We start from the raw sequence: 12271 nt of genomic DNA, 5'->3' as shown, positions 1-12271 counted from the left end.
GCTATTTTGCTCCTAGTACATCGACATATGCAGCACCTAGAGGGCAGTCTCCTTTCTCTGTGCTAGATGATGACATATGGGAGTTCTCTAGGGATGGAGACATCATCCTGTTAGGGGACTTTAATGCCCGGACGGGCAACCGCCAGACAGCCTTTTATGATACCTCGGAGGAGATGCTGAGAGAGTTGGACACTCTGGATATGGGATTAGACAGACGCTCACAGGATGTGGAGTGCACAGCGTATGGGAGATATTTGGTAGATATGGGGACTGCGCATGGGTTGGCCATACTTAATGGCTTGCAGAGGTTTCCGTCAGCAGCTGGATTTACTTGCTTTCCACATAGACATGGTGCTAGCACAGTGGATTATGTTATGGCTATGCCGAGCTTTGTTTCATGCATTGAGGACTTCACAGTTGGATCTCGGCCCATTGGGGTAGTAGTGGATCATGCATTGTTGACATTGACTATCTCTTTTCACTTTACCACAGCTCAGAGGACACGAGGGGCAGATCACACTCGATATACTTTTACCTCAGAGACTGATGCTGTCTACACAGATGGGATTTATAGACGTCTGTACACAGAGGAGCCAGGGAGACCTTTGGAGGAGTTGACCCATATACTGACAGAGACTTTACATGATGCAGCGCGAGAGGCATATCCACATACTCAGCCTGGACAGAGACAGCATTCTAGATGTATGCCCCAGAACTGCTGGTATGATGAGGAGTGCAGAGAGACCAGAGCCCGACTGCAGCGGAGGTTGCTTTGGGAGTCACTACTCACCGACAGTCACGTATTGCCTTCCGACGCCTTGTGCGAAGGAAGAAGCGGGCCTTCCTTGCTCAGCTAGAGCAGGAATTATACCAGCTGTTCTTGAGCCAGGATTCGAGGGAGGATTGGCGTCTGTTTCATGAGTCCTCCCCTGCTTTGGCCATCACTTCTACAGAGGTCTGGGGTAGTTATGCAGCATCTCTATATACAGTTCCTGGACAGACACCTTTTCCTGACCCGCCAGCACCATGCCCACAGACATGTACTTTCTTTACCGCCGCAGAGATGGTAAGGAAGGCCATTGATAGGATGAAGACTGGGAGAGCATATGATCACGATGGATTGGTTGCTGAGCACTTTATTCATGCGAGAGACATGCTGGCAGAGCTTCTAGCAGTGATGTTCAATCGTGCTATGTGCGAAGGCTTACCCGAGACTTGGAGTAGGTCCACCATCGTGCCTATCTTCAAGTCAGGGGACCCTATGCAGCCAGGGAATTATCGCACTATTATGATTGGTCACACACTAGCACGATTGTATGCATCCATTCTTGAGCAGCAGTTGAGTAGATGGGCAGAGAGAGTTGGCATTCGAGCAGAGGGACAGGCAGGGTTCAGGAGAGGTTTCTCTACTCTTGACCACATCTTGACTTTGCGGGCCATTATTGAGGAGGGCAGGTCGCATGGGCGACGGATTTATTGTAGCTTTGTGGACTTCCGCAAAGCATTTGATACAGTGCCCAGAGCCAGATTGATGAGGCGATTAGGAGATGGGGGTACCCACAGAGCTCATATGGGGAATTATGGCTTTATACAGATCAGTTTTGCAGGACAGGTACGCACCCCAGAAGGGGTCTCTACTTTGGTTCACTCCACTATAGGAGTGAAGCAAGGTTGCCCGTTATCTCCTTCACCGTTTGGTATGTATGTGGATGAGGCTTCTGACTACATTGAGAGATTGGGGGACAGAGGAGCCCAGCTAGCAGGTACATGGATCCCACTATTGTTATATGCTGATGATATTGTGTTGATCTCTGACTCCCCTGAGGGTATGCAGCGTCATCTGGATGCTTTACATGAGTTTGCACATGATAGTGGATTGTCTGTCAACCTTGGCAAAACCAAGGTTATGGTGTTTAACACCACGCCACAGTGGGTTAGGCGATCAGCTTCCACATTTACATATGGGCAGGAGATTGTGGAGTATACAGATGCATATACATATCTTGGGGTAGTATTCAGTGGGCCAGTGCTTTCGATGAGGAGAGCAGCAGAGACTAAAGGAATAGAGCACATGCAGCCCTGGGTGGTTTGGAGAGGATGTGTTCGCAGGTTCAGTTTCAGGAACCTCGAACGAAACTCTGGCTTTTTGACACTCTAGTGACATTAGCTATGCTTTATGGAGTGCAGATATGGGGACCTTCAGTGGGCCATCACAGCGCAGGCGGGTGGAGAGGTATGGAGAGGCCTTTGGTATCTATGATTGCTAGGCTTATTAGAGCCAAGGCTGTGGTACCTCATGAGATTATTCGAGCAAAGCTGGCGGCTGCCCCTCTGGTGATTGAGGCTCTTACGAGATCAGTCTCCTACATACATGGCTTGTGGGATCTCCCCCGAGACAGATATGCACGCCTCGCCCTGGAGTCCTCCCTTTACAGGGAGACACGGCTTGTTGGTATGGACAGATGACATCTTGGTTCCAGGCACATGGTTTTAGCATGGACAGATTGCCTCCCTTCTAGTATTCTCTGGAGGCACCCTCTCTCACTCTTACACGGACAGAGATTACCAGACTCATCCGTCAGGATTTAGTTCAGCTGGACATTAGGAGGACATGGATACAGCCGACTAAGGAGCTGGGCACGAAGATGGCTTTCTACAGAGAGCATTTTCTTCAGCTCACAGCAGATGGTTTTGTGATCAGACCCAGTTACATGGATGTACACTTGTCTCATGCAGTACGATGTGCTATTGGTCAGATTCGCACATCCTCACACCAGCTTGAGATTGAGATTGGCCGATATAGAGGTATACCAGCTGAGGCCAGGATATGCCGAGTATGCCATAGGGAGCCAGAGACAGAGCTGCATTATATATGCCATTGTACTGCATACTATGAGATACGTGGTCGTTTCCACTGTTTATTCAGAGAGGGTTTTGGACCACTTTCCAGAGTCATGGGGTACCACGACCAGAGGTGTTTGGGATTGTTCTTGCTTGAGCTGCGGAGACATAGAGATAGCCTGCTTAGGCGCACAGAGAGCCAGACTCAGAGGCACATTACAGACTTCTTTAGTCCAGCCATCACTGCGCCAGATGGACCACAGCAGCAGCAGGACATGGATACCGCCCACACCAGGGGTACACTGATTGATCGTGCGATTGAGCTTGGGTGGTCCAGACGCCCACGACTACGGAGGAGGGCATCCCAGCATAGACGGAGGTTGCAGCGGCAGATTCGGATTATTCTTGCGAGGCATGCGGGACACCCAGTCAGGGTGCTGACCACAGAGGATATTGAGGAGATCCGCCAGTGTCCGATGCGGCACATATTATGAGATGGAGGTACCTCCATAGTGTACCTTCCAGTTCCAGTTTCATTTTCTAGGTGCCAGTAGTATCATCTTTATTTTTCATTTTCTGGGTTTTTTTAATCCAGACATTGTATCAGATCCACCATGATGTAACTTTTGGTCTCATAGGTCATTATGGCCTTTTGAAGACGTTAACATTTCATTTCATTTCATTTCATTTCATTTCTCTCTCTCTCTCTCTCTCTCTCTCATTCCTCAAGGCTCAAGAGTCAAGCCATCTTCAACCATGGCATCCTCCTCACGTGCCGGGGCTTCTCGTAGAAGGAGGTGAACTACACCACATCCGTTCATGGAGGCGGTTCTCGGCCATGGGTATGCAAGCTTTGCCCGTACCGGCGAACGGGTGGCGCCGACAAAGTGCGAGCCCACCTCTTGCATGAGAGTGGGGATGAGGTGAGCTCATTGAGGAGGCCAACACCATGGTCTCCTTTGTCCTCAACCACCAAAGACATCGGTTAGGCGCAAGATCAGGGACCAGCTTTCGATGTACAGGTCATTTCATGGCTCCTATGGCTGTCATGATGCACAGGTTGACCGCTCCAAAGTTGGTGCTGCTCTATGGTGGGAGGACTTTGGTTCAGATGGACCGGAGCTGCAGCAGCTTGCCATCCGCATACTTAGCCACGCCGTCAGCTCCTGTTGCTTGGAGCAACTTTGGAGTACCTACAGCCACATTGCCTCTAGGAAGAGGAACCGACTCGGGGTAGAGCGTGCCAATGACCTTGTCTTCGTCAGCGCGAACTTGTGAATGCTTTGCAAGAGCGTGACCAAGAAGGCAGATTCCTTCACCGAGTGGGAGATGAGTCAACAAGAAGAGCAACAAGAGGATGAGGTGCAGGAGCAGCATGCCAGTGAGGATGAGAGTGAGGATGAGCTTGATGCTTCTTTGGCACAAGCTACCCATGACCATGAGGCGAGCACTTCACGTGGATGATCATTCATGGATCATGATTCATGGGCCTTACTTCTTAGCTCTAGCCTCTAGCCTCTAGCCTCTAGTCTTCAGCACTTTTTTGTCATTGACTCATTTGAGTCCGTCCATGTATTTTGCCTCTTGACTCTTGAGTCATGACTCATTTTGTATCTACTTAATTATTAATATGACTCAAAAGCTTACCATTTTAGTGTAAATTTGTGCTCATTTTGATGTACTTCCAAAGTAGAATAAGTGTACAGTAGAAAAATTTAAAAAAAAAAGTATTTTTTGACGTTCCCTCCCCCGTCCCCGTTCCCTACTTATGGCCGTCCCCCGTCCCGCCCCCCGTCACCGTCCCCCGTCCCTTGTGACTATGGCGGCGGGGTTAAAAGTTAACTTTGCAAAATCAAAACTCCTGCCTTTGCATGAGCATGACTGGCATTGTTTCTTGTGACTGGGCCTCTTGCTCCCTCTTGATCATGTGGTGTGGCATTTGGGGTACCCGATTGGTTGGCACATTCCCTTGGCACAGGAGGGACAGTGGGTGCTTCAAAAGCTTTACCATAAGCTGGACTACTGGAAATTTTCCACTTGCCCGCTTCATGTTCGTCTTGTCCAGTCCATGATTATGGCTTGTGTGCAATTTCATTTGCCGCTCATTCCTTGGTCCTCTTTGGACATTCAGCGGTCAGAGCGATAGAATGTCTGTGGTGTACCAAAATTGACTGTAAGGTGGTGCGTCTTCTCAAATGTAGTTATGTTTGCACGCCAAAGAGACATGGGGGCTTGAACATCCTCAACATACATGTTCATGTGCTTGCTCGCAAGGCCATGCTCTTGCCTACTTTCTTGGAACAATGTCAGCCCTAGACACTCATGCTTTCTCACTTGTTTGCCTCTCTCAGGACAATAGCATTTGGGCACTGGACACCAACTATCCTGGATGTTATTTTCGGGCATTTTTTTTAAATAGAAAGGAGACTTATATTAAGTATGAAAAATTTTACAAAATGGAGATTCACACCAAGCAAGGTGGAGATTTCAACCAATCAGGAGCCCTATGGTGCCAATAGGGTCTCGAATGAGAGGATGTGAAAAAGATACCAATGTCCCACTCTCTCATAAACTGGCCGCGCTTCCTCTCCGCAGCCCTCGAAGATCCTTGGATTCTTGCCCAGGTAAGCCATAATGATGTGAATATTGTTATTTTCGGGCATTTTCAAGGTCGCATTCTTAGCTGTCCTTTTTCTACCCGTTTGATTTTCGATTGGTAGAAGCTTTTGGCACATTTATCTTGGTCTGGTTGCCCTCTAGATCCGGGCAACTCGTTTCGTCAGTAGAGTGTACACTGGAGTCGGGTCTTTGATTCCCCTTTGGCACTTTTTCAGCCTCGGAAGGCTTATTTTCTGCATCGCTTGGGCATTTCTTTGGTGGATGATGTACTGGATGACAATGGCTGCACACTCTCTTTTCCATAGGCCCGGTCACGGTTTCATCTGGGGATGCATCACCAGCCTATATGGCATGCTATGGCTGAGTTGCTACAGTCTTTCCAGCCGGTGCCTCGCCTGTTTTCTCTATCGGCAGCCAGCAGGGGTGCCAAAGCAGTAGGCGGCCAAGTGCCCAGGCAGTACGCAGCAGTATGGACAATGCATAGTATTCAGCACAGCATTTATGGGTTTTTGTGCATGAATATTTGTCCACAGCAGGCCACCAGCTCCACACACACATGGTGGGTTCACACACAAATTACAATAACACACTAAGATGTTGGAGCGTTCTTTCTAATGGAGAGAGCATTTTTTGGGACAGATTGTGTCTAAAGTTGGAATACACATGGATCCCACAAAGCCTAAGGCAACACATGATTGACTTGAATTGTGCTTGATTCATGAGGTCGGTAGTTTTCTTGGGTTGTGCTCATACTATTGGAGATTTATAATTTATTAAGCATTTTGTCATATTGCCTATCCTTGGCATATCCAACCGAGAAGAATGTGCTTCCCCACCCCCCCCCCCCCCCCCCCCCCCGTTCACACACAAATTACAATAACACACTAAGATGTTGGAGCGTTCTTTCTAATGGAGAGAGCATTTTTTGGGACAGATTGTGTCTAAAGTTGGAATACACATGGATCCCACAAAGCCTAAGGCAACACATGATTGACTTGAATTGTGCTTGATTCATGAGGTCGGTAGTTTTCTTGGGTTGTGCTCATACTATTGGAGATTTATAATTTATTAAGCATTTTGTCATATTGCCTATCCTTGGCATATCCAACCGAGAAGAATGTGCTTCCCCCCCCCCCCCCCCCCCCCCCCCCCCCCCCCCCCCCCCCCCCCCGGGAGAAGAGACTTCTATTAAGTATGAAAAAATATACAAAAGGGAGGTTTCAAACCTGACTAGGTGGAGATCTCAACCAATCGGGTGCCTTGTGTTGCCAACAAGGTCTCATATGAGTGGAAATGAAGAATAGACCATGATCCCACTCTCTCATAAATTGGCTACGCTTTCTCTCTACGGCTCTCGAAGATCCTTGGATTCTTGCCCAGGTTGCCATAAGGATATGGATAATATCACTCCAAATCCTACAAAGGCACTGTGTGTCCAAGACAATAGTGCCCTCTATGGCCTCAGTGCATCTAGCCTTCCAGATGTGCTAGGTTGTAAGACTAGCAATAATCTCCCATGCACTGTCCAATCTTTGTGCCAGCGGGGTGTATCTTGAATCTGGCAAATCCTGAAGGCAACCCCGCTGAGCAACTCCTTGCTTGATCAAAATGACATGACTCTTGTCGTCCCCCTTATACCTAAGCTTACCCTTCCTTGGCGAGGGGAGACCCATAATCTGCAGAGGAACCCTAGTCCCTAAAAAGCCCCAAACCACAAGTGAGGAGATCCATCCAGAAAAGCCCCTGTAACCCAATGGTTGGGTATGGTTGCATCAATTTGCATAATCCTCAGACTAGCTCCCCTCAAGTGTTGAGTAAGGCCAACCCTCTGGTCCTCCGTGAGGCTTTTAAACCTCTTCCACTCCGGACAGAAGGAAAAAAACATCTCTCAAGCAGCCCAATGAATATGTGTGGCAGCGCTAAGAGATCTATCATGCTCATCCACGATCAAATCATTCCACAAAATGGGCTGTCTGTAAGCCTCCTCAACTGACCGAGGAGGTATATGAACTAGAAAACTTCTCATGCACTCCCAGGCCTGAAAAAGGGACCTAGCCAAAGGGGAGGAGGGGGGGTGGTGATCTGCCTCAGAAAAGATGAACCGTGAGCTGTAGAGCCTGTCGCCACCCTTGATTGGAGTGCATCTCACAACCTGTTGCATGAGAAAGTCCTTCCGAGGCTCAATGCCACGAAGAAACGGACTATCAACTTGCAAAGCAATGCCTTACACTGCACCTTGGGTTAGTGATATTCAATCCCCCCTCACGCTTAGGTCTGATAATGGTTTCCTAGGCAACCCTAGCCGGGATGTGTGCAGTGCCATCCAACCTTGACCACAAAAAGTTCCTAATGAGGCAGCGAAGTTGGCCAATGCATCCTCTATGAAAAACCCAACACGAGGTGATGAACCAGGCCGTGGCCAGCAGCACTTGGTTAACCACCAACACTTTGGATGCCAGATCAAGCTTCCTGTTGCTTCAATGCTGAAGTTTGCTCTTAATGCTCATGAGTACAGGTGCAAACTCCTGTGCTGGGGAAATGTCAATGCCAACTTGACAACCAAGGTACCTGGCAGTACATCCTCTCTCAATCCAAGTAAATCCCACATCTAAGCCCCAATCTATCTGTGGGGAGTCACTGACACAAAATCCGACAGACTTGTGCCAATTAATGTTGGCACCTGCAGCCAAACAAAACATATCCAGGGCTGTCTGAAAAGCACAAAGACAAGCATGTGAGGCCTCCAGAAACATCGCAGTGTCACTTGCTAATTTTGTATCCACAAGTTCATCCTCTGTGCATAAAGGCAATCTAAGACACGTGACACCTGGGGTGGCCCGAAGAAATTTTGGCATGGCCTCTGCCACAATGAGAAAAAGTAGGGGAGCAAGGGGAGAACCCGGCCGCACTGAGCGAGAAATCTGAAAGCGGTCACCCCGTCCCCCACAGCCCAAAACCATGCTATGGGCCTCCCTATAAAGGCAAGAGACCCCTGTGATCCAATCCTAGGAGAATCCCATATGTGCCATTGTGCCTTCCAAAAAAATCCCAATCAACTCTGTCGTATGCTTTTGCAAAATCCAAAAGAAGGATGGCAAGGGGTTGGTGGCTAGCTTTAGCTCACTCAACAGCTGCCCAAAATGAAAAAATGTTATAAAAAATACTCCTTCCTTGGAAAAAACCATTCTGTGTGTCATGAATGATCCTTTGGAGGACCGGTTTGAGCCTCAACACGAGTCCAGCGCTGAGAGCTTCCTTTTTACTCAAAAGCTTGGTTCCTAGTGGCAGTCTGTTGGAGATAAGTGCACACTAGTACTTCTTCTAGTCTAGTCTAGTGCCATGTGGCACCTCTACATTTATCCCATAAGTGAGTCTACTCTATCTTGTACTTCTCACCTATATATTGTAGGTGTCACATCAATAATAAATCAATCTTGTGTCTTGTCTACACTCATCTCAAGGTATGTCTATGGTTTGTGTTTCCTTCTAGTTATGCTCTCATTTCAGTTTCAGTTTTGTCTTGTCTCTTCCCCATTTTTCATAACATGGTATCAGAGCAGCGTGCCAGCATGTTACTTCTGCAGCCCGTCATATCAGTCAGCAGCACCATTCTCTGCGCCATCTTCTGCTGGATCTGCCCGCTTCTCCCCTCAGCCTATCCACAGTTTGCTGCAGCTTATCTTGCGAGCTTTCTTGCCCGTGCCAAACATGATACATACAAGTCAAAATTTACGCAGTTTCTAATCTTCTATGTCTGCTCGCTTGGTCCAACAACATGTGGCAGCAAGTTTGCTTCTTTGCTTTGTGATATCTTAACCTCAACTCATCGACCTCCAAATACACGAATGTCTGCTGCAGCCATAGCTGCGTTTTTTTCTGCCTGCCATACCAACCTGCCCCGTTTGTCTCTGCTCGGCCTGTTGATTCTGCTCCACCGTGCAACTCCAGATCTGTGCCAACAACTGCACGTCTTCTCCTTCTTGCTGCCGCCTCTCTACTTGAGCTTACCGGCCTGTCTTCTAGTATTGCACATGCAGCAGCTACCCCCACACTCTCTTCTTCATCAACATGTCTTCTCAAGTCGTGGACCTCCTAGACATTCAACTCATGCAACAACTCGTCATTTTTGGATCTCTGGTCTTCTCGACATCAGCTCGACATCTCCTTTTGTGAAGGCAAACTCCAATGCTGATCTTGGACCTGATTTGCAACATCTGTGCAAAGGGCATTTCCCCCTTTGTTATTTCCCGTTTCCTCTTCATCTTCACATGTGGGTTAGCTGTCCATTGGACCAGCCAGACCTGCAGCAGCAAATTTAAAGTAGAAATCAAGTGTATGTTGTGTTCTATTTTCAGTCTACTCTCTATCTCTTGAAAAATAAAAATCTCAGTTCTGAATTTTATTTACTTCTCTATCTTGTACGGGATTAGACACTGCCAAATCTGGTAAGACCTTCCCATCTCTCTCATAATTATCTATGTTTTTCATGCTATCTACCACCATTGATCACCAATGATGTAGATCATGGGGTAATATCATGTCTATTTGTCTACATGGACTTATCTTTGTCCCTATCCAAGAGGCACCCCTGCATTACTCACTCTAGCAGGAGGATTGCCCTTGAGGAGGGATTATCTATCAAGGTATCACTCTGTCTATCTACAATCAGTCAGTCTCTCTGTCTATGTGTCTATCCTGTGTGTCTATCCTGTCACATGTCTTTGACACTCTGTCTATCAGTCTATATGCCTCTCTTTTGTGGATTAGCTACCCACATTCTCTTGGCATTTTGTCTATGTCCCCATTTATCTTCTATTTGTCAGTCTCTCTCTCTGTGGGACCACTCTACTGGCTGATTCTCTCTCTCTCTGTCTGTCTATGATCCACTCTTGTCCCTACCCTCGTGGACCCATATGAGGATATCACTTGAGGAGGGGTGTCTCAGGATCTTTTGTCTCTCATGTCTTATTTCACAGTCTATCAGTCTTTATGTCTGTCTTCTAGTCTTGTCCATCTTGTCTTCTAGCTTGTCTCTCAATCCTTGTCTAGTCTCTCTGTCTTGGTCTTATCTTTTGTCATGTCATAGTCTTGTCTTTTTGTCTTCCTCCTAGTGTCCACTTAAGGAGGGTGTTGGAGATAAGTGCACACTAGGTGTACTTCTTCTAGTCTAGTCTAGTGCCATGTGGCACCTCTACATTTATCCCATAAGTGAGTCTACTCTATCTTGTACTTCTCACCTATATATTGTAGGTGTCACATCAATAATAAATCAATCTTGTGTCTTGTCTACACTCATCTCAAGGTATGTCTATGGTTTGTGTTTCCTTCTAGTTATGCTCTCATTTCAGTTTCAGTTTTGTCTTGTCTCTTCCCCATTTCTCATAACACAGTCTACTTAAAAAGCACACTCATAAAATCCTAGCTAAGGCTAAGAATGTGCTTTTTAAGTAGACTGCCACTAGGAACCAAGCTTTTGAGGGAAAAGGAAGCTCTCATCCCTCTAATGGTGTTGATCATATCGGATTTTCATCCGCCATTGAGTATGGATTGTCATGCTTGTGGGGACTGCATAAGAGCTGTGCTAAATGAGGAGTCTCATGCAATTGCTGATAACGCATGCGGCTAGAGCCTTCTGAGATTTTTATGGGAGTATATGAGACAGTTTTTGCCTGTTGTGATTCATGGGAAGCAAAATAGGAGGCCTCTAGGCCAAAAAACTAGAGGCTGTCTATTTGAAAGGCATTTCAACCTTTGCATCTTTCAGTCTCCGAGATGGCACATTTCCTCTGTTTTGGCCATTTCCCTCTGGTGCTTCAGCCATTTCCCCAACACTTGCTATTTCCCCTTTGCAGACTATATTTTAAGCTTAGTGTAGGTCGAGTAGCTTGTTTCTAGGCTTGTATCTCCCTTTCCATCTTCTTTCCTCTTTTCTTGTTTCCCTTCCTCTTGCACTTTCTTCCTTCACTTTTCCTTTCCATTTTTCTCTCTTCTTCTCCCATTCCCCTTGTTATGCCATCCTTGTTTACGCAACATTCCCCATTGAGCCCCTTTGAAATGCCATTTTTATTCTTTTTTCATTTAAGTATCTGCTTCCTTGTTTCCCGTCACTGTTTTCTGTCTCTGAGTGGTAGGGATACAGGGTTCTATCCCTTTCTCTCAACACGTGCACGAGCACGCGCATACACCTGCCATGTGTGTGCAATGGATGATACGCCTGCATATTTGGTGAGAGAGTCGATTGATTTCAGTATTCTGGTTTTTAATGTTTTCTTGCAGGATTTTGGTGATGCCTTTTGTAGCTTTTTAAAAATTGCAAAGATATATCAAATATGTAATTATAGACGTCCATGTATGATGCCTCATGCATCTTTTATCAGTCCAACTACTCATCATGTGCTTTGATTCTCATTTGCCAAACCCACCCAATCCTTGCTTCTCTCTCCCCCCCCCCCCCCCCCCCCCCACCAACAAGAAAGAAAGAAAGAAAGATACGCTCTTCTGAACCTCCCCTTGTCCTGTAAGTCCTTGTAGACTGCTATGTTTCCTCAAGGGCTAATATTGATTTCAAACACGTTATTGTGTTCCTCTCTAAATCAAGCTGTTGATTGCAGGAGCTTCCTTTACTTCTGCAAGTCCGCTTATTTTACAAAGGGATGGTTGCAAAGGGTACACTCTTGGTGAATTTGAAGGTTGCTTCTTGAACCTCTCTTCTTGTAAAACATTTGTGTAAAGTTAATTCACTTATCTAGATAATGAAGGCTACTATCTTGTATTGTAGTTTATATTATGGCATATTTTGGTAGCAGTAATT

The 12271-nt window shown here is 46.7% G+C and overlaps 1 protein-coding gene across 3 annotated transcripts in view; it reads left to right on the top strand.

Annotated features, from left to right (window-relative positions):
• Nucleotides 1–12271, top strand: part of LOC147625068 (putative RNA-dependent RNA polymerase 5) — a 143864-nt gene that overhangs the window by 73596 nt on the left and 57997 nt on the right. For all 3 annotated transcript variants that reach the window (XM_086818320.1, XM_086818319.1, XM_086818322.1), the window contains exon 8: nt 12072–12149. In XM_086818320.1, coding sequence (XP_086674446.1) covers nt 12072–12149 — 78 coding nt within the window. The remainder of the gene's footprint in view (nt 1–12071; nt 12150–12271) is intronic.

This window comes from Cibotium barometz, chromosome 24 (genome assembly GCF_041138505.1).
Source record: "Cibotium barometz isolate CiBa-2024 chromosome 24, ASM4113850v1, whole genome shotgun sequence".
Classification (NCBI taxonomy): Eukaryota; Viridiplantae; Streptophyta; class Polypodiopsida; order Cyatheales; family Cibotiaceae; genus Cibotium; species Cibotium barometz.
The sequence above is the reverse complement of the archived record's forward strand: the minus strand, read 5'-3'. Positions and strand labels throughout refer to the sequence as shown.